The sequence below is a fragment of the Lampetra fluviatilis genome, chromosome 70 (assembly GCF_964198595.1).
Source record: "Lampetra fluviatilis chromosome 70, kcLamFluv1.1, whole genome shotgun sequence".
In the NCBI taxonomy this organism is placed as follows: domain Eukaryota; kingdom Metazoa; phylum Chordata; class Hyperoartia; order Petromyzontiformes; family Petromyzontidae; genus Lampetra; species Lampetra fluviatilis.
In genome coordinates this window covers 3,906,234-3,930,861 of record NC_136344.1, presented here as the reverse complement: position 1 = coordinate 3,930,861, position 24,628 = coordinate 3,906,234, and the positions used below count along the sequence as shown (strand labels likewise).

Below are 24,628 nucleotides of genomic sequence, written 5' to 3'. Positions count from 1 at the left end.
ACAGACAAAGATCCCCCGTGTAGCCTGTAACAGGCTGTAGGGGCAAGTGCTGTTAGCGAAAAGCACCTAACACATACACACAGACACACAGACAAAGATCCCCCGTGTAGCCTTAGCAGACTGTAGGGGCAAGTGCTGTTAGCGAGGAACACCTATAACGGCCGGCACGGCACACGAGGGGGTGGGTGGCCAACACCACGCCCGGCCGCCTTTGTCTCCCTAGTGGCGATGTTTACACACCGCACCAGGTACTCATTTGAGGCTGAGTCGACCTAGGGGAGGCCCTGGACCGGTTTCTTTTAATCGTCACCGACGTTGGGAATCGAACCCGGGTCGCTGGGTTCGTAGCGCAGCGCGCTAACCGCTGCACCACCGCTCCCACACGCTCACACACACGCGCGTTTCCCCTCTCACGCCCTCCCCGGCCACTCACTCCCCTCCCTCGCCCCTCTCTCAGCTTGTCCCCAGCAGCAGCAGCAGAAGCAGCAGCAGGAGGAGGGGACAGATCGCAGCGCAGCGGGAGCGGCTCCTCCACGCGTATCACAGGTACACACACAGAGACACACAGACACACACACTCACACACAGACACACACACTCACACACACACAGACACACAGACACACACACAGACACACACAGACACACACAGACACACACAGACAGACACACACACAGAGACACACACATACACACAGACACACATAGACACACACACACAGACACACACACAGACACACACACACACACAGACACACAGACAGACACACACAAACACACACACACAGACACACACACAGACACACACACACAGACACACACACACACACATAGACACACACAGACACACACACACACACAGACACACACACACATAGACACACACACACAGACACACACACACACAGACACACACATAGACACACACACACAGACACACACACAGACACACACACGGACACACACTCACAGACACACATACACAGACACACACACACACAGACAAACACACAGACACACAGACAAAGATCCCCTGTGTAGCCTGTAGCAGACTGTTGGGGCAAGTGCTGTTAGCGTATCTGTTTGAGTCCATGGGGACGTGTCTACGGGTGTCTGTGTAAGTCTTTGACTCAATGAAAGTCCGTTAGCCTCAATATGAAAGCCGATGGCTTAATTTAACTCTGTGGGTCTCTGTGTGAGCATGTGGGTGTCTATATTAATCTAAATCACTACGTAGGCGATACGGTCTATATGTGAGTCTATGGGTCTCTCTCTGAGTCTGTGGGTTCTGAGTCTATGGGTCTCTATGTAATTATATGGGTCTATATGTGAGTCTATGGGTCTCTGTCTGAGTCTGTGGGTTCTGAGTCTATGGGTCTCTGTCTGAGTATGTGGGTCTCTGTGAGTTTATGTGCGTCTATGGGTCTCTATGTAATTATATGGGTCTATGTGTGAGTCTATGGGTCTCTGTCTGAGTCTGTGGGTTCTGAGTCTATGGGTCTCTGTCTGAGTATGTGGGTCTCTGTGAGTTTATGTGCGTCTATGGGTCTCTATGTAATTATATGGGTCTATGTGTGAGTCTATGGGTCTCTGTCTGAGTCTGTGGGTTCTGAGTCTATGGGTCTCTGTCTGAGTATGTGGGTCTCTGTGAGTTTATGTGCGTCTATGGGTCTTTATGTAATTATATGGGTCTATGTGTGAGTCTATGGGTCTCTGTCTGAGTCTGTGGGTTCTGAGTCTATGGGTCTCTGTCTGAGTATGTGGGTCTCTGTGAGTTTATGTGCGTCTATGGGTCTCTATGTAATTATATGGGTCTATGTGTGAGTCTATGGGTCTCTGTCTGAGTCTGTGGGTTCTGAGTCTATGGGTCTCTGTCTGAGTATGTGGGTCTCTGTGAGTTTATGTGCGTCTATGGGTCTCTATGTAATTATATGGGTCTATGTGTGAGTCTATGGGTCTCTGTCTGAGTCTGTGGGTTCTGAGTCTATGGGTCTCTGTCTGAGTATGTGGGTCTCTGTGAGTTTATGTGCGTCTATGGGTCTCTATGTAATTATATGGGTCTATGTGTGAGTCTATGGGTCCCTATGTAAGTATGTGGGTCTCTATGTGAGTCTATGGGTCTCTGTGTGAGTCTGTGGGTTTTGTGAGTCTATGCGTCTCTGTGTAAGTCTTTGGGTGTTTCTGCAAGTATGTGGGTCTCTTTGGGAGGATGTGAGTATGTCTGTGCGTCTATAGGTCTCTATGTAATTATATGGGTCTCTGTGTGAGTTTATGGATCTCTATGTGAGTCTGTGCGTCTCTATGTGAGTCTATGGGTCTCTGTCTGAGTCTGTGGATTCTGAGTCTATGGGTCTCTATGTAATTATATGGGTCTATATGTGAGTCTATGGGTCTCTGTCTGAGTCTGTGGGTTCTGAGTCTATGGGTCTCTGTCTGAGTATGTGGGTCTCTGTGAGTTTATGTGCGTCTATGGGTCTCTATGTAATTATATGGGTCTATGTGTGAGTCTATGGGTCTCTGTCTGAGTCTGTGGGTTCTGAATCTATGGGTCTCTGTCTGAGTATGTGGGTCTCTGTGAGTTTATGTGCGTCTATGGGTCTCTATGTAATTATATGGGTCTATGTGTGAGTCTATGGGTCTCTGTCTGAGTCTGTGGGTTCTGAGTCTATGGGTCTCTGTCTGAGTATGTGGGTCTCTGTGAGTTTATGTGCGTCTATGGGTCTTTATGTAATTATATGGGTCTATGTGTGAGTCTATGGGTCTCTGTCTGAGTCTGTGGGTTCTGAGTCTATGGGTCTCTGTCTGAGTATGTGGGTCTCTGTGAGTTTATGTGCGTCTATGGGTCTCTATGTAATTATATGGGTCTATGTGTGAGTCTATGGGTCTCTGTCTGAGTCTGTGGGTTCTGAGTCTATGGGTCTCTGTCTGAGTATGTGGGTCTCTGTGAGTTTATGTGCGTCTATGGGTCTCTATGTAATTATATGGGTCTATGTGTGAGTCTATGGGTCTCTGTCTGAGTCTGCGGGTTCTGAGTTTATGGGTCTCTGTCTGAGTATGTGGGTCTCTGTGAGTTTATGTGCGTCTATGGGTCTCTATGTAATTATATGGGTCTATGTGTGAGTCTATGGGTCCCTATGTAAGTATGTGGGTCTCTATGTGAGTCTATGGGTCTCTGTGTGAGTCTGTGGGTTTTGTGAGTCTATGCGTCTCTGTGTAAGTCTTTGGGTGTTTCTGCAAGTATGTGGGTCTCTTTGGGAGGATGTGAGTATGTCTGTGCGTCTATAGGTCTCTATGTAATTATATGGGTCTCTGTGTGAGTTTATGGATCTCTATGTGAGTCTGTGCGTCTCTATGTGAGTCTATGGATCTCTGTGTGAGTCTGTGGGTCTATGTGAGTCTGTGGGTCTCTCTATGTAAGTCTGTGGGTCTCTATGTGAGTCTATGGATCTCTGTGTGAGTCTGTGGGTCTCTATGTGAGTCTATGGCTCTATGTGAGTCTGTGGGTCTCTCTATGTAAGTCTGTGGGTCTCGATGTGAGTCTATGGATCTCTGTGTGAGTCTGTGGGTCTCTGTGTGAGTCTGTGGGTCTCTCTATGTAAGTCTGTGGGTCTCTATGTGAGGCTATGGATCTCTGTGTGAGTCTGTGGGTCTCTATGTGAGTCTATGGCTCTATGTGAGTCTGTGGGTCTCTCTATGTAAGTCTGTGGGTCTCTATGTGAGTCTATGGATCTCTGTGTGAGTCTGTGGGTCTCTGTGTGAGTCTGTGGGTCTCTATGTGAGTCTATGGATCTCTGTGTGAGTCTGTGGGTCTCCATGTGAGTCTGTGGGTCTCTCTATGTAAGTCTGTGGGTCTCTATGTGAGTCTATGGATCTCTGTGTGAGTCTGTGGGTCTCTGTGTGAGTCTGTGGGTCTCTATGTGAGTTTATGGATCTCTTTGTGAGTCTGTGGGTCTCTATGTGAGTCTGTGGGTCTCTCTATGTAAGTCTGTGGGTCTCTATGTGAGTCTATGGATCTCTGTGTGAGTCTGTGGGTCTCTATGTGAGTCTATGGATCTCTGTGTGAGTCTATGTATCTCTGTGTGAGTCTGTGGGTCTCTATGTGAGTCTGTGGGTCTCTCTATGTAAGTATGTGGGTCTCTATGTGAGTCTATGGATCTCTGTGTGAGTCTATGGGTCTCTATGTGAGTCTATGGATCTCTGTGTGAGTCTATGCCTCTATGTGAGTCTGTGGGTCTCTCTTTGTAAGTCTGTGGGTCTCTATGTGAGTCTGTGGGTCTCTATGTGAGTCTGTGGGTCTCTATGTGAGTCTGTGGGTGTTTATGTGAGTCTGTGGATCTTTGTGTGAGTCTGTGGATCTCTGTGTGAGTCTATAGATCTCTGTGTGAGTCTGTGGGTCTCTATGTGAGTCTATGGATCTCTGTGTGAGTCTATGGATCTCTGTGTGAGTTTGTGGATCTCTGTGTGAGTCTATGGATCTCTGTGTGAGTCTGTGGATCTCTGTGTGAGTCTGTGGATCTCTGTGTGAGTCTATGGATCTCTGTGTGAGTGTGTGGGTATCTGTGTGAGTCTATGTATCTCTGTGTGAGTCTGTGGGTCTCTATGTGAGTCTATGTATCTCTGTGTGAGTCTGTGGGTCTCTATGTGAGTCTATGTATCTCTGTGTGAGTCTGTGGGTCTCTATGTGAGTCTATGTATCTCTGTGTGAGTCAGTGGGTCTCTGTGGGAGTCTGTGGGTCTCTGTTTGAGTCTGTGGGTCTCTATGTGAGTCTGTGGGTCTCTATGTGAGTCTGTGGGTCTCTATGTAAGTCTGTGGCTCTCTGTGTGAGTCTGTGGGTCTCTGTGTGAGTCTGTGGGTCTCTATGTGAGTCTGTGGGTCTCTGTGTAAGTCTGTGGGTCTCTGTGTGAGTCTGTGGGTCTCTATGTGAGCCTGTGGGTCTCTGTGTAAGTCTGTGGGTCTCTGTGTGAGTCTGTGGGTCTCTATGTGAGTCTGTGGGTCTCTGTGTAAGTCTGTGGGTCTCTGTGTGAGTCTGTGGGTCTCTATGTGAGTCTGTGGGTCTCTGTGTGAGTCTGTGGGTCTCTGTGTGAGTCTGTGGGTCTCTATGTGAGTCTGTGAGTCTCTGTGTGAGTCTGTGGGTCTCTGTGTGAGTCTGTGGGTCTCTATGTGAGTCTGTGGGTCTCTGTGTAAGTCTGTGGGTCTCTGTGTGAGTCTGTGGGTCTCTATGTGAGCCTGTGGGTCTCTGTAAGTCTGTGGGTCTCTGTGTGAGTCTGTGGGTCTCTATGTGAGTCTGTGGGTCTCTGTGTAAGTCTGTGGGTCTCTGTGTGAGTCTGTGGGTCTCTATGTGAGTCTGTGGGTCTCTGTGTGAGTCTGTGGGTCTCTGTGTGAGTCTGTGGGTCTCTATGTGAGTCTGTGAGTCTCTGTGTGAGTCTGTGTATCTCTGTGTAAGTCTGTGGGTCTCACCTGCGCACATGGTTTAATTACGCTTGGAGAGGGTGTGCTGAGTGTGCGGTGAGTGTGGTGTGAGTGTGGTGAGTGCTGTGTGAGTGTGGTGAGTGTGTGGTGAGTGAGTCAACGTGGTGGTGAGTAAGTGTGTGGTGAGCGTGGTGGTGAGTTGCGGGAAACGCACGCACGGATTCACAGGAAGGTCACAGGATGAGCTCCCCCCCTCCCCTCCCTTAACGGGATTTTTTTTATTTTTAAAAACAAAGGAAGCGAATAGCTTCTGGTGTCTGTGTTTGTGTGGGGAGCGGTGGCGCAGCGGTTAGGGCCTCTAGGGAGACAAAGGCGGCCGGGCGTGGTGCTAAACCACACATCTCCTTGTGTGTCACAATGCACATTCATAGGTGCTGCTAACAGCACTTGCCCCAACAGCCTGCTACAGGCTACACGGGGGATCTTTGTCTGTGTGTCTGTGTGTGTTAGGGGAGCGGTGGTGTAGTGGTTAGCGCGCTGCGCTACGAACCCGGCGACCCGAGTTCGATTCCCGCTCACGGCCACCACCGGTGACGATTATCTCAACCGTTCCCGGGCCTCCCCTAGGTCGACTCAGCGTCAACTGAGTGCCTGGTGCGGTGTGTAAACGTAACCACTGGGGGAGACAAAGGCGGTCGGGCGTGGTGCTGGCCACCCACCCACCCGTTCGTGTGCCGTGCCGGCCTTCATAGGCGCTCGCTTAACAGCACTTGCCCCAACAGTCTGTTCAGGCTATACGGGGGATCTTTGTCTTTTTGTCTGGTGATTGCACTCGTTGCGTTGGCAGGGAGTGTGCTAATGAGAGGCTTGCGGAGCCCCAAAGTCGTTTCAGAGACGTGAAATATAAAGACGGCACGGTGGCCAGGAGATGTTGACTACCTCGCCTGGTACACAGGAGGTCGTGGGTTCGATCTCTCTCGCATCATCATCATCACGGTGGCTGGGAGATGTTGACTACCTCGCCTGGTACACAGGAGGTCGTGGGTTCGATCTCTCTCTCATCATCATCACGGTGGCTGGGAGATGTTGACTACCTCGCCTGGTACAGAGGAGGTCGTGGGTTCGATCTCTCGCATCATCATCATCACGGTGGCTGGGAGATGTTGACTACCTCGCCTGGTGTACAGGAGGTCGTGGGTTCGATCTCTCTCTCATCATCATCACGGTGGCTGGGAGATGTTGACTACCTCGCCTGGTACAGAGGAGGTCGTGGGTTCGATCTCTCGCATCATCATCATCACGGTGGCTGGGAGATGTTGACTACCTCGCCTGGTGTACAGGAGGTCGTGGGTTCGATCTCTCTCTCATCATCATCACGGTGGCTGGGAGATGTTGACTACCTCGCCTGGTGTACAGGAGGTCGTGGGTTCGATCTCTCTCTCATCATCATCACGGTGGCTAGGAGATGTTGACTACCTCGCCTTGTGTACAGGAGGTCGTGGGTTCGATCTCTCTCTCATCATCATCACGGTGGCTGGGAGATGTTGACTACCTCGCCTGGTACACAGGAGGTCGTGGGTTCGATCTCTCTCTCATCATCATCACGGTGGCTGGGAGATGTTGACTACCTCGCCTGGTACACAGGAGGTCGTGGGTTCGATCCTGGCCCTGACGCCTGCTGTATGTTAGGAGTTTGTGTGTCTCTATCTCTTTCCCTGCGATGAGATGTTGACTACCTCGCCTGGTACACAGGAGGTCGTTGGTTCGATCCTGGCCCTGCTGCTAGACATCGCCACACGATGATGGATGATGATGATCAGACACTTCGATGAGCCGCTATCAATCGTGGTGGGCATGTCACTCCTGACAGAGAAATGTGCAGTAATCTAGAGTTGAAGCTTTTGTGGCTGCAGAAATTATACTCGTTGGTTTTTTCGGTAAAGTCACGTACGTAGAAATAAAATAAAAATAAAATTTTAAGAAATAAAATAAAAAATGAAAATAAAATAAATAAAATATTTTTTTTTTATAAATCACGACGTTTCGAACGCAACACGAGCGCTCACCTGATGAGTATTTGTGGTGAGGATGGGTGGTGAGTGTGGTGTGAGTGTGGTGTGAGTGGTGAGTGTGAGAGGTGAGTATGGGTGGTGAGTATGGGTGGTGAGTGTGGTGAGTGTGGTGAGTGTGGTGAGTATTTGTGGTGAGTGTGTGTTGATTGTGGTGAGTTTGAGTGGTGAGTGGTGAGTATGAGTGGTGAGTGTGAGTGGTGAGTGTGGTGAGTGTGGCGTGAGTGGTGAGTGTGAGTGGTGAGTGTGGTGAGTGTGAGTGGTGAGTGTGGTGAGTGGTGAGTGGTGAGTATGAGTGGTGAGTGTGAGTGGTGAGTGTTGTGAGTGAGTTTGGTGTGAGTGTGGTGTGAGTGGTGAGTGTGGTGAGTGTGGCGTGAGTGGTGAGTGTGAGTGGTGAGTGTGGTGAGTGTGAGTGGTGAGTGTGGTGAGTGTGAGTGTGGTGAGTGTGAGTATGAGTGGTGAGTGTGGGTGGTGAGTTGTGAGTGTGAGTGGTGAGTGTGGTGACTGTGGTGAGTGTGGCCTGAGTGGTGAGTGTGAGTGGTGAGTGTGGTGAGTGTGAGTGGTGAGTGTGGTGAGTGTGAGTGGTGAGTGTGGTGAGTATGAGTGGTGAGTGCGGTGTGAGTGTGAGTGGTGAGTGTGGTGAGTATGAGTGGTGAGTGGTGAGTGTGGTGAGTGTGAGTGGTGAGTATGAGTGGTGAGTGTGGTGAGTGTGAGTATGAGTGGTGAGTGGTGAGTGTGGTGAGTGTGAGTGGTGAGTGTGGTGAGTATGAGTGGTGAGTGTGGTGAGTGTGAGTATGAGTGGTGAGTGTGGGTGGTGAGTGGTGAGTGTGAGTGGTGAGTGTGAGTGGTGAGTGTCACGTGGTGAGTGTGACTGGTGAGTGTGAGTATGGGTGGTGTGAGTGTGTTGATTGTGGTGAGTATGAGTGGTGAGTGTGAGTGGTGAGTGTGGTGAGTGTGGGTGGTATGTGTGGTGAGTGTGTGTGTTGATTGTGGTGAGTGTGAGTGGTGAGTGTGGTGAGTGTGTGTGGTGAGTGGTGAGTGAGTGTGAGTGGTGAGTATGGGTGGTGAGCATTTCCTGTCGTCGGAAGCAGGAGTTTATGAAAACTCCCAGGGGGCTGCTCACAGGAAGTGCCCTGTAAGATCCTCAGGATGTATCCCAGCCATAGGAATGTGGAATTTCCACTAATGGCATTTAAGACTACCCCCTATCACAACCCCATCACTATCACAACCCTTACCCCTATCACAACCCTTACCCCAACACTACCCTTACTACCCCAACACTACCCTACCCCTATCACTACCCCTATCACTACCCCTGTCACGACCCTTACCCCCTCACTACCATTACCCCTATCACTACCCCTACCCCTATCACTACCCCTACCCCTATCACCACCCCTACCCCAACACTACCCCTATCACCACCCCTACCCCTATCACTACCTCTACCCCTATCACCACCCCTACCCCAACACTACCCCTATCACCACCCCTACCCCTATCACTACCTCTACCCCTATCACAACCCCTACCCCAACACTACCCCTATCACCACCCCTACCCCTATGACGACCCCTAGCCCATCACTACCCTTACTACCCCTATCACGACCCCTACCCTTGAACTCCTCCTACTCAGCTCCTGAACTCTAACCTCTCTCTTCTCCCCACAGGGGGCTCGCTTCACCTGCGACGGAGTTCAAACTGACCAATCCCGCGCCTCCGACTGCAACAGCCAATCTCGCTCCGGCGCGGAAAGTTTAAAAACATGTCGAGCCATCCCTAGACTCGAGGGGGTGACTGCTGCAGCACATGCAGCGAGGGCATTTTAATCTCACCTCAAACGTTTTTTAAACTAAATCCCTGATTCTACATTTCAAATTCTAACCAATTTCCAAAAAAATGGCCGTAACGCATCTCCTCCCCTGCTGCTTCCTATTGGCTGTTGACCTGGCACTGGGGACCCACGTGACCGCGGCCACCCAACCGGAGGACGGCAAGTGGGCGGTCCCCCAGGGCAAATGGGCAGGTTTTGCCTTTGATGGTGCGGGGCTTGTGCCGGAAGAAGGCGCCGGGCCTACCCACGACGGGGGGTCCAGGAGGCGGACCCCGAGGAGCTGGGTGTGGAACCAGTTCTTCGTGGTGGAGGAATACACGGGCACAGAGCCGATCAAAGTAGGACGGGTAAGAAGCGTATCCATGCTTACATTTTTTTTGGAGCTTTCGTGACTCCAGGAATTATTCTTTGGTTCTTTCGGTAAAGTCAACCCAGCTTAAATAGACGCTCCAAGCGTGGTGGCGTTTCATTTAGATGCTGTCGCCTCGACAGACCTGTCTTCACCTGAGGATGGCTACTTGTGTTGTGGCCGAAACGTCGTGAGAATTATTTTATTATGTTTTGTTTTTATTATTTTATTACTTCCCTTCTACGTGACTTTACCGAAGGAACCAAGAAGAAGATAAAATAATAATATTATTTAATTTATTATTTTATCTTTATACGTGACTTTACCGAAAGAACCAAAGAACGTATCCATACTCTTAGTTCTTTCGGTAAAGTCACCATGTAGGTAAAAAAGATGAAATTAAAGTTAATTAAAATAAAACAATAAAATCACGACGTTTCGGAGGCAACACAAGCTTCCGTCTTCAGGTGAAAGTGTCACAGCAAAATATTTGTATCAAGTGAAGAGAAGTCCCAAGAGGCACGACCTTATACTGGTAGGAACGAAGTGAACCAGCCTACAATAGATTATATCGTCCGTCCGTCCGTCCGTGTAGCAACATCGCCCCCTACTGCAAACACTTGGCAGGACCCTACAAAACCCTTTAGACTCAGTGACGCTTTCCTGGCTAAACAAGTGTAACATTCCCTTATAATTCCCTGAGATAGCTTTTAATTAAAACATTCAAATTACAAATTAACTCACAGCGGCCTAAAGCCTACAGCTAGGCCTAAAGCCTAGAACTAGGCCTCAAACTCTCCCTTCGTATCGTACCCCCGCGTGTGTGAAAGGGAGTTAATGTTTAACAATGTTACATTGCTGATGTTTTTTTTTAAACAGAAACATTTAGATTTAAAGCTTTTACATTAATAATTAAAACATTCAAATTACAAATTAACTCACAGCGGCCTAAAGCCTACAGCTAGGCCTAAAGCCTAGAACTAGGCCTCAAACTCTCCCTTCGTATCGTACCCCCGCCATTTCATTTTATTGTAGCCATTCATTTGTTCGTTCCTACCAGCCCACCCCGCAGGGACCTGTTATACTGGTTAAGAGGGGAGGAGCCATCTACATTACAAAGGCTCAGTTCCAGCAGCAGCACTGACCACCTCACAACTCTTTCTCTCCCATGGCCCATCTTGGCTAAAAAGATAAAGATACACAGAGAGAGAACACGTTTTCTCTCTCTGTGTATCTTTATGATGTCTGTCTGCTTATATGTCTGTCTATAGTTTTCTGGTTAGATTTTTGTTGCTATTTTTTTTATACCTGATGACGATTGCTTGTGTTGCAATGGAAACGTCGTAGTATGCTATTATTTAATTTATTATTTTATCTTTATACGTGACTTTACCGAAAGAACCAAAGAATAATTCCTGCAGTCACGAAAGCTCCAAAATTAAGATCCTCGGAGTTGTCGTTGATCCTGAGCGCTCAGTCGCATTTTGTTTCTGCAGAACCTCGCCACTTTACACCTCCCCACATCCCTCCCCTCCCCGTTCACCACGCCACTCACCTCCCTACATCTCCTAAGACCCACACACCTGTGCCGCATAACACACTCACCTGTACCCCATAATACACTCACCTGTACCCCATAATACACACACCTGTGCCTCCTAATATACACACCTGTGCCGCATAACACACTCACCTGTACCCCATAATACACTCACCTGTACCCCATAACACACTCACCTGTACCCCATAATACACTCACCTGTACCCCATAATACACTCACCTGTACCCCATAATACACTCACCTGTACCCCATAATACACTCACCTGTACCCCATAATACACTCACCTGTACCCCATAATACACTCACCTGTACCCCATAATACACACACCTGTGCCGCATAATACACTCACCTGTACCCCATAATACACTCACCTGTACCCCATAATACACTCACCTGTACCCCATAATACACTCACCTGTACCCCATAATACACTCACCTGTACCCCATAACACACTCACCTGTACCCCATAATACACACACCTGTACCCCATAATACACTCACCTGTACCCCATAATACACTCACCTGTACCCCAAAATACACACACCTGTACCCCATAATACACTCACCTGTACCCCATAACACACTCACCTGTACCCCATAATACACACACCTGTACCCCATAATACACTCACCTGTACCCCATAACACACTCACCTGTACCCCATAATACACACACCTGTACCCCAAAATACACTCACCTGTACCCCATAATACACACACCTGTACCCCATAATACACTCACCTGTACCCCATAATACACTCACCTGTACCCCATAATACACACACCTGTACCCCATAATACACTCACCTGTACCCCATAATACACTCACCTGTACCCCATAATACACTCACCTGTACCCCATAATACACTCACCTGTACCCCATGACACACTCACCTGTACCCCATAATACACTCACCTGTACCCCATAATACACTCACCTGTACCCCATAATACACTCACCTGTAACCCATAATACACTCACCTGTACCCCATAATACACTCACCTGTACCCCATAATACACTCACCTGTACCCCATAATACACTCACCTGTACCCCAAAATACACTCACCTGTACCCCATAATACACTCACCTGTACCCCATAATACACTCACCTGTACCCCATAATACACTCACCTGTACCCCATAATACACTCACCTGTACCCCATAATACACTCACCTGTACCCCAAAATACACTCACCTGTACCCCATAATACACTCACCTGTACCCCATAATACACTCACCTGTACCCCATAATACACTCACCTGTACCCCATAATACACTCACCTGTACCCCATAATACACTCACCTGTACCCCATAATACACTCACCTGTACCCCATAATACACTCACCTGTACCCCAAAATACACTCACCTGTACCCCATAATACACTCACCTGTACCCCATAATACACTCACCTGTACCCCAAAATACACTCACCTGTACCCCATAATACACTCACCTGTACCCCATAATACACTCACCTGTACCCCATAATACACTCACCTGTACCCCATAATACACTCACCTGTACCCCATGATACACACACCTGTACCCCATAATACACTCACCTGTACCCCATAATACACTCACCTGTACCCCATAATACACTCACCTGTACCCCATAATACACTCACCTGTACCCCATGATACACACACCTGTACCCCATAACACACTCACCTGTACCCCATAATACACTCACCTGTACCCCATAATACACTCACCTGTACCCCATAATACACTCACCTGTACCCCATAATACACTCACCTGTACCCCATAATACACTCACCTGTACCCCATAATACACTCACCTGTACCCCATAATACACTCACCTGTACCCCATAATACACTCACCTGTACCCCATAATACACTCACCTGTACCCCATAATACACTCACCTGTAACCCATAATACACTCACCTGTACCCCATAATACACTCACCTGTACCCCATAATACACTCACCTGTACCCCATAATACACTCACCTGAACCCCATAATACACTCACCTGTACCCCATAATACACTCACCTGTACCCCCATAACACACACACCTGTACCCCATAATACACTCACCTGAACCCCATAATACACTCACCTGTACCCCATAATACACTCACCTGTAACCCATAATACACTCACCTGTACCCCCATAACACACACACCTGTACCCCATGATACACACACACACCTGTACCCCATAATACACTCACCTGTACCCCATAATACACACACCTGTACCCCATGATACACACACACACCTGTAACCCATAATACACTCACCTGTACCCCATAATACACTCACCTGTACCCCATAATACACTCACCTGTACCCCATAATACACTCACCTGTACCCCATAACACACTCACCTGTAACCCATAATACACTCACCTGTACCCCATAATACACTCACCTGTACCCCATAATACACTCACCTGTACCCCATAATACACTCACCTGTACCCCATAATACACTCACCTGTACCCCATAATACACTCACCTGTACCCCATAATACACTCACCTGTAACCCAAAATACACTCACCTGTACCCCATAATACACTCACCTGTACCCCATAATACACTCACCTGTACCCCATAACACACTCACCTGTACCCCATAATACACTCACCTGTACCCCATAACACACTCACCTGTAACCCATAATACACTCACCTGTACCCCATAATACACTCACCTGTACCCCATAATACACTCACCTGTAACCCAAAATACACTCACCTGTACCCCATAATACACTCACCTGTACCCCATAATACACTCACCTGTACCCCATAATACACTCACCTGTACCCCATAATACACTCACCTGTAACCCAAAATACACTCACCTGTACCCCATAATACACTCACCTGTACCCCATAATACACTCACCTGTACCCCATAATACACTCACCTGTACCCCATAATACACTCACCTGTACCCCATAATACACTCACCTGTACCCCATAATACACTCACCTGTACCCCATAATACACTCACCTGTACCCCATAATACACTCACCTGTACCCCATAATACACTCACCTGTACCCCAAAATACACTCACCTGTACCCCAAAATACACTCACCTGTACCCCATAATACACTCACCTGTACCCCATAATACACTCACCTGTACCCCATAATACACTCACCTGTACCCCATAATACACTCACCTGTACCCCAAAATACACTCACCTGTACCCCATAATACACTCACCTGTACCCCATAATACACACACCTGTACCCCAAAATACACACACACACCTGTACCCCATAATACACTCACCTGTACCCCATAATACACTCACCTGTACCCCAAAATACACTCACCTGTACCCCATAATACACTCACCTGTACCCCATAATACACTCACCTGTACCCCATAATACACTCACCTGTACCCCATAATACACTCACCTGTACCCCATGATACACACACACACCTGTACCCCATAATACACTCACCTGTACCCCAAAATACACTCACCTGTACCCCATAATACACTCACCTGTACCCCATAATACACTCACCTGTACCCCATAATACACTCACCTGTACCCCATAATACACTCACCTGTACCCCATAATACACTCACCTGTACCCCATAATACACTCACCTGTACCCCATAATACACTCACCTGTACCCCATAATACACTCACCTGTACCCCATAACACACACACCTGTACCCCATAATACACTCACCTGTACCCCATAATACACACACCTGTACCCCATAATACACTCACCTGTACCCCATAATACACTCACCTGTACCCCATAATACACTCACCTGTACCCCATAATACACTCACCTGTACCCCATAATACACTCACCTGTACCCCATAATACACTCACCTGTACCCCATAATACACTCACCTGTACCCCATAATACACTCACCTGTACCCCATAATACACTCACCTGTACCCCAAAATACACACACCTGTAACCCATAATACACACACCTGTGACCCATAATACACTCACCTGTACCCCATAATACACTCACCTGAAACCCATAATACACACACCTGTGACCCATAATACACTCACCTGTACCCCATAATACACTCACCTGTACCCCATAATACACTCACCTGAAACCCATAATACACACACCTGTGACCCATAATACACTCACCTGTACCCCATAATACACTCACCTGTACCCCATAATACACTCACCTGTACCCCATAATACACTCACCTGTACCCCATAATACACTCACCTGTACCCCATAATACACTCACCTGTACCCCATAATACACTCACCTGTACCCCATAACACACACACCTGTACCCCATAACACACACACCTGTACCCCATAATACACTCACCTGTACCCCATAATACACTCACCTGTACCCCATAATACACTCACCTGTACCCCATAATACACTCACCTGTACCCCATAATACACTCACCTGTACCCCATAATACACTCACCTGTACCCCATAATACACTCACCTGTACCCCATAACACACACACCTGTACCCCATAACACACACACCTGTACCCCATAATACACTCACCTGTACCCCATAATACACTCACCTGTACCCCATAATACACTCACCTGTACCCCATAATACACTCACCTGTACCCCAAAATACACACACCTGTAACCCATAATACACACACCTGTGACCCATAATACACTCACCTGAAACCCATAATACACTCACCTGTACCCCATAATACACTCACCTGTACCCCATAATACACTCACCTGTACCCCATAATACACACACCTGTAACCCATAATACACTCACCTGTGACCCATAACACACACCTGAAACCCATAATACACACACCTGTACCCCATAATACACACACCTGTGACCCATAACACACACCTGAAACCCATAATACACACACCTGTACCCCATAATACACACACCTGTGACCCATAACACACACACCTGTGACCCATAACACACACCTGAAACCCATAATACACACACACACACCTGTACCCCATAACACACACACCTCTACCTCCTAATATACACACCTGTGCCGCATAATACACACACCTGTACCCCATAATACACTCACCTGTACCCCATAATACACACACCTGTACCCCATAATACACACACACACCTGTACCCCATAATACACTCACCTGTACCCCATAATACACACACCTGTACCCCATAATACACTCACCTGTACCCCATAATACACACACCTGTACCTCCTAATATACACACACACCTGTGACCCCCAGGTTCACCTGGAGGCTGACCAGGGTGATGACTCGGTGCGCTATGAACTATGGGGGGAGGGAGCTGGGACCGAGTTCACAGTGGACACACGCACGGGAGAGGTGAGGACGGGAGATGGTCGCTCACCTGCACACTCACCTGCACACTCACCTGTAGACTCACCTACACACTCACCTGTAGACTCACCTACACACTCACCTGTAGACTCACCTACACACTCACCTGTAGACTCACCTACACACTCACCTGTACACTCACCTGTACACTCACCTACACACTCACCTGTACACTCACCTACACACTCACCTACACACTCATCTGTACACTCACCCACACACTCACCTACACACTCACCTACACACTTACCTGCACACTCCACTCACCTGTACACTCACCTGTACACTCACCTATACACTCACCTACACACTCACCTGTACACTCACCTACACACTCACCTACACGCTCACCTACATACTCACCGACACACTCACCTACACACTCACCAGTACACTCACCTGCACACTCCCCTACACACTCACCTATACACTCACCTACACACTCACCTACACACTCACCTACACACTCACCTGCACACTCCACTCACCTGTACACTCACCTGTACACTCACCTGTACACTCACCTACACACTCACCTACACGCTCACCTACACATTCACCTGTACACTCACCTACACACTCACCTACACACTCACCTACACACTCACCTGCACACTCACCTACACACTCAACTACACACTCACCTCCACACTCACCTGTACACTCACCTACACACTCACCTATATACTCACCTACACACTCACCTATACACTCACCTGTACACTCACCTACACACTCACCTGTACACTCACCTACACACTCACCTACACACTCATCTGTACACTCACCCGCACACTCACCTACACACTCCCCTACACACTCACCTATACACTCACCTACACACTCACCTACACACTCACCTACACACTCACCTGCACACTCCACTCACCTGTACACTCACCTGTACACTCACCTGTACACTCACCTACACACTCACCTACACGCTCACCTATACATTCACCTGTACACTCACCTACACACTCACCTACACACTCACCTACACAATCACCTACACACTCACCTGCACACTCACCTACACACTCAACTACACACTCACCTGCACACTCACCTACACACTCAACTACACACTCACCTCCACACTCACCTGTACACTCACCTACACACTCACCTATATACTCACCTACACACTCACCTATACACTCACCTGTACACTCACCTACACACTCACCTGTACACTCACCTACACACTCACCTACACACTCATCTGTACACTCACCCGCACACTCACCTACACACTCACCTGTACACTCACCTACACACTCACCTGTACACTCACCTGTACACTCACCTACACACTCACCTGTACACTCACCTACACACTCACCTACACACTCATCTGTACACTCACCCACACACTCACCTACACACTCACCTACACACTTACCTGCACACTCCACTCACCTGTACACTCACCTGTACACTCACCTATACACTCACCTACACACTCACCTGTACACTCACCTACACACTCACCTACACGCTCACCTACACACTCACCTGCACACTCCCCTACACACTCACCTATACACTCACCTACACACTCACCTACACACTCACATACACACTCACCTGCACACTCCACTCACCTGTACACTCACCTGTACACTCACCTATACACTCACCTACACACTCACCTGTACACTCACCTACACACTCACCTACACACTCACCTTCACGCTCACCTACACACTCACCTACACACTCACCTACACACTCACCTGTACACTCACCTGCACACTCACCTACACACTCATCTGTACACTCATCTGTACACTCACCCGCACACTCACCTACACACTCACCTACACACTCCACTCACCTGTACACTCACCTACACACTCATCTACACACTCAACTACACACTCACCTACACACTCACCTGTACACTCACCTACACACTCACCTACACACTCACCTGTACACTCACCTACACACTCACCTCCACACTCACCTGTACACTCACCTACACACTCACCTGTACACTCACCTGCACACTCACCTGCACACTCACCTACATACTCACCTACACACTCACCTACACACTCACCTGTACACTCACCTACACACTCACCTACACACTCACATGTACACTGACCTACACACTCACCTGCACAGTCACCTACACACTCACCTGTACACTCACCTACACACTCACCTGTACACTCACCTGTACACTCACCTACACACTCACCTGCACACTCACCTGCACACTCACCTACATACTCACCTACACACTCACCTACACACTCACCTGTACACTCACCTACACACTCACCTACACACTCACATGTACACTGACCTACACACTCACCTGCACAGTCACCTACACACTCACCTGTACACTCACCTACACACTCACCTGTACACTCACCTACACACTCACCTGTACACTCACCTACACACTCACCTGTACACTCACCTACACACTCACCTGTACAATCGCCTACACACTCACCTGTACACTCACCTGTACACTCACCTACACACTCACCTGCACACTCACCTGCACACTCACCTACATACTCACCTACACACTCACCTACACACTCACCTGTACACTCACCTACACACTCACCTGCACACTCACCTGTACACTGACCTACACACTCACCTGCACAGTCACCTACACACTCACCTGTACACTCACCTACACACTCACCTGTACACTCACCTACACACTCACCTGTACACTCACCTACACACTCACCTGTACACTCCCCTACACACTCACCTATACACTCACCTACACACTCACCTACACACTCACCTACACACTCACCTGCACACTCCACTCACCTGTACACGCACCTATGCACTCACCTGTACACTCACCTACACACTCACCTACACACTCACCTACACACTCACCTGTACACTCACCTGTACACTCACCTACACACTCACCTACACACTCACCTGTACACTCACCTACACACTCACCTACACACTCACCTATATACTCACCTACACACTCACCTATACACTCACCTGTACACTCACCTACACACTCACCTACACACTCACCTACACACTCACCTAAACACTCACCTACACACTCACCTACACACTCACCTACACACTCACCTAAACACTCACCTACACACTCACCTACACACTCACCTACACACTCACCTACACACTCACCTGTACACTCACCTGTACACTCACATTTGTACTCACACATACACTCACCGATACTTGCACATATGCTCACCTGTGCACTCACATATAAACTCACCTGTACACACATTTGTACAACAACAACAACCGCCATTCGCCACTAAGTAGCGGTGACGTCACCACGACGCTTGTGCCAGGCCAAGTGCACCTTGAGGCTACCACGTGAAGTGTCGAACGCCCGCTGGCAGGAGGTCACGGGGCAGACCCAGCAGGTGCCACGGGTCGACTGACTGAGATGACTGAGATGACTGAGATGACCGAGATGACTGGCTGATGCACCACCTGTGCCCCCTACTGTGGCAATGCACAACAACAACAACAACCGCCATTTGCCACTAAGTGGCGGTGACGTCACCACGACGCTTGTGCCAGGCAAACAAAGATCCCCCGTGTCGACTGTTGGGGGCAAGTGCTGTTAGCGAGTAGCAGCAGCACCTGTGAAGGCCGGCAACTGTGGCACACGAGGGGGTGGGTGGCCAGCACCACGCCAGGCCGACTTGGTTTCCACCTGGCGGCGATGTTTACCACACACCGCAAGCGGAAACTCATTTGAGGCTGAGTCAACGTAGGGGAGGCCCAGGGCCGATTCGGATAAACTCACTCTGTAGAACAGGGGGAGATCACACAAACTCCACTCACTCATTCTGTAGAACAGGGGGAGATCACACAAACTCCACTCACTCTGTAGAACAGGGGGAGATCACACAAACTCCACTCACTCACTCTGTAGAACAGGGGGAGATCACACAAACTCCACTCACTCTGTAGAACAGGGGGAGATCACACAAACTCCACTCACTCACTCTGCAGAACAGGGGGAGATCACACAAACTCCACTCACTCTGTAGAATAGGGGGAGATCACACAAACTTCACTCACTCACTCTGTAGAACAGGGGGAGATCACACAAACTCCACTCACTCTGTAGAATAGGGGGAGATCACACAAACTACACTTACTCTGCAGAACATGGGGAGATCACACAAACTCCACTCACTCACTCTGTAGAACAGGAGGAGATCACACAAACTCCACTCACTCACTCTGTAGAACAGGGGGAGATCACACAAACTCCACTCACTCACTCTGTAGAACAGGGGGAGATCACACAAACTCCACTCACTCACTCTGTAGAACAGGGGGAGATCACACAAACTCCACTCACTCACTCTGTAGAACAGGTGGAGATCACACAAACTCCACTCACTCACTCTGTAGAACAGGGTGAGATCACACAAACTCCACTCACTCACTCTGTAGAACAGGGGGAGATCACACAAATTCCACTCACTCACTCTATAGAACAGGGTGAGATCACACAAACTCCACTCACTCTCTCTGTAGAACAGGGGGAGATCACACAAACTCCACTCACTCTGTAGAACAGGGGGGAGATCACACAAACTCCACTCGCTCACTCTGCAGAACAGGGGGAGATCACACAAACTCCACTCGCTCACTCTGTAGAACAGGGGGAGATTACACAAACTCCACTCACTCACTCTGTAGAACAGGGGGAGATCACACAAACTCCACTCACTCACTCTGTAGAACAGGGGGAGATCACACAAACTCCATTCACTCACTCTGTAGAACAGGGGGAGATCACACAAACTCCACTCACTCACTCTGTAGAACAGGGGGAGATCACACAAACTCCACTCACTCACTCTGTAGAACAGGGGGAGATCACACAAACTCCATTCACTCACTCTGTAGAACAGGGGGAGATCACACAAACTCCACTCACTCACTCTGTAGAACAGGGGGAGATCACACAAACTCCACTCACTCACTCTGTAGAACAGGGGGAGATCACACAAACTCCACTCACTCACTCTGTAGAACAGGGGGAGATCACACAAACTCCACTCACTCACTCTGTAGAACAGGGGGAGATCACACAAACTCCATTCACTCACTCTGTAGAACAGGGGGAGATCACACAAACTCCACTCACTCACTCTGTAGAACAGGGGGAGATCACACAAACTCCACTCACCCACTCTGTAGAACAGGGGGAGATCACACAAACTCCACTCACTCTCACTCTGTAGAACAGGGGGAGATCACACAAACTCCACTCGTGGCGCTAACCGCGCCACGAGTGGATATAAAATAATTGAGAATTATTTTGAATAAAACATAATAAACTAATTGAGAATTATTTTAAATAAAACATAATAAACTAATTGAGAATTATTTTAAATAAAACATAATAAAATTATTTAGAATTATTTAAAATAAAACATAATAAAATAATTGAGAATTATTTTGAATAAAACATAATAAACTAATTGAGAATTATTTTAAATAAAACATAATAAAATTATTTAGAATTATTTAAAATAAAACATAATAAAATAATTGAGAATTATTTTGAATAAAACATAATAAAATTATTTAGAATTATTTTAAATAAAACGTAATAAACTAATTGAGAATTATTTTAAATAAAACATAATAAACTAATTGAGAATTATTTTAAATAAAACATAATAAAATTATTTAGAATTATTTAAAATAAAACGTAATAAAATAATTGAGAATTATTTTAAATAAAACATTATAAAATTATTTAGAATTATTTAAAATAAAACGTAATAAAATAATTGAGAATTATTTTAAATAAAACATAATAAACTAATTTAGAATTATTTAAAATAAAACATAATAAAATAATTGAGAATTATTTTATTATGTTTTATTTTTATTATTTTATTACTTCCCTTCTACGTGACTTTACCGAAAGAACCAAGAAGATGAAACCGGCGCCCTCTGGCGGTCGCATGTTGTTTGTGAACAATAGAAAGACCACGATCGAGATTTGAAGTTTTCGTGACTGCAAGGATTCATAAAACCACAATACCTGCAGTCATAATTGCAGGTATTGCGGTCAATGCAAACATGACTCCTCGTAAAAAAGGTGTCAGTTTTGTTGCCAGATAAAAGGGTAAAAAAACATTTTTCATATTTTGCTACTCGCAAATGAGGTTCCAATAGTGTAAATGTTTACCCCGAGCTCTCATACTCTGATGGTGCATTATCTTTGAGTTGTGCGCCTTTTGGCGTCATCTGGTCCAACACCATGTGAGACTAGCCTCTAAGGAAAGCTGTCTCGGTTGTGGACCAATCAACTTCAAGGACAGTGCACAAACATTATCAGAGTTGTGTGTTTTGTTTGCATTACGACTGCAGGTATTGTGGTCTATGCAAACAATCATCTCTCAATATCTCAATCATCTCCCAATCTCTCGATCTCTCAATCTTCCAATCATCTCCCAATCTCTCAATCTCTCAATCATCTCTCAATCTCTGAAACCCACAATCTCTCAATTATCTCCCAATCTCTCAATCATCTCCCAATCTCTCAATCTCTCAATCATCTCCCAATCTCTCAATCTCTCAATCATCTCTCAATCTCTCAATCATCTCTCAATCTCTCAAACCCACAATCTCTCAATTATCTCTAAATCTCTCAATCATCTCCCAATCTCTCAATCTCTCAATCAACTCTCAATCTCTGAAACCCACAATCTCTCAATTATCTCCCAATCTCTCAATCATCTCCCAATCTCCCAATCTCTCAATCATCTCCCAATCTCTCAATCTCTCAATCATCTCTCAATCTCTCAAACCCACAATCTCTCAATTATCTCTAAATCTCTCAATCATCTCCCAATCTCTCAATCTCTCAATCATCTCTCAATCTCTCAAACCCACAATCTCTCAAACATCTCTCAATCTCTCAATCAACTCTCAATCTTCCAATCATCTCCCAATCTCTCAATCCCTCAATCTCTCAATCTCCCAATCTCTCAATCATCTCCCAATCATCTTGCAATCTCTCAATCATCTCCCAATCTCTCCTGCGACACAACCTCAGGTGTTCGTGATGCGGCGGCTGGACCGCGAGTCCCGGGACCGGTACCGGCTCCAGGCTCGCGCCACGGACTCCGCTACGGGGCGAGTGCTCGCACCGCCGTCCGACTTCGTGGTGACCGTGCAGGACGTCAACGACAACGAGCCTCGCTTCGTGGGCAAGCAGCCCTACTACGGCACGGTGCAGGAGATGGCCAGTGCAGGTACTCGCACACAGTGCAGGTGCTCACACACAGTGCAGGTGCTCACACACAGTGCAGGTGCTCACTCACAGTGCAGGTGCTCACACACAGTGCAGGTGCACACACACAGTGCAGGTGCTCACTCACAGTGCAGGTGCTCACGCACAGTGCAGGTGCTCACACACAGTGCAGGTGCTCACTCACAGTGCAGGTGCTCACTCACAGTGCAGGTGCTCACTCACAGTGCAGGTGCTCGCACACAGTGCAGGTGCTCACTCACAGTGCAGGTACTCACTCACAGTGCAGGTACTCACTCACAGTGCAGGTGCTCACTCACAGTGCAGGTGCTCACTCACAGTGCAGGTGCTCACACACAGTGCAGGTGCTCACTCACAGTGCAGGTGCTCACACACAGTGCAGGTGCTCACTCACAGTGCAGGTGCTCACACACAGTGCAGGTGCTCACTCACAGTGCAGGTGCTCACTCACAGTGCAGGTGCTCACTCACAGTGCAGGTGCTCACACACAGTGCAGGTGCTCACACACAGTGCAGGTGCTCACTCACAGTGCAGGTGCTCACACACAGTGCAGGTGCTCACACACAGTGCAGGTGCTCACTCACAGTGCAGGTGCTCACACACAGTGCAGGTGCTCACACACAGTGCAGGTGCTCACACACAGTGCAGGTGCTCACTCACAGTGCAGGTACTCACTCACAGTGCAGGTGCTCACTCACAGTGCAGGTG

At 47.9% G+C, this 24,628-nt stretch overlaps 1 protein-coding gene across 1 annotated transcript in view; it reads left to right on the top strand.

Annotated features, from left to right (window-relative positions):
• Positions 1–453: 453 nt before the first annotated feature.
• The window catches only part of LOC144952865 (cadherin-7-like), an 84,448-nt gene continuing 60,273 nt past the window's right edge, over positions 454–24,628 (top strand). The window contains exons 1-4 of the mRNA XM_078883336.1: positions 454–546; positions 9,155–9,665; positions 16,504–16,602; positions 23,705–23,903. Of these exons, the coding sequence (XP_078739462.1) occupies positions 9,384–9,665; positions 16,504–16,602; positions 23,705–23,903 (580 nt within the window). The 5' untranslated portion in view covers positions 454–546; positions 9,155–9,383. The remainder of the gene's footprint in view (positions 547–9,154; positions 9,666–16,503; positions 16,603–23,704; positions 23,904–24,628) is intronic.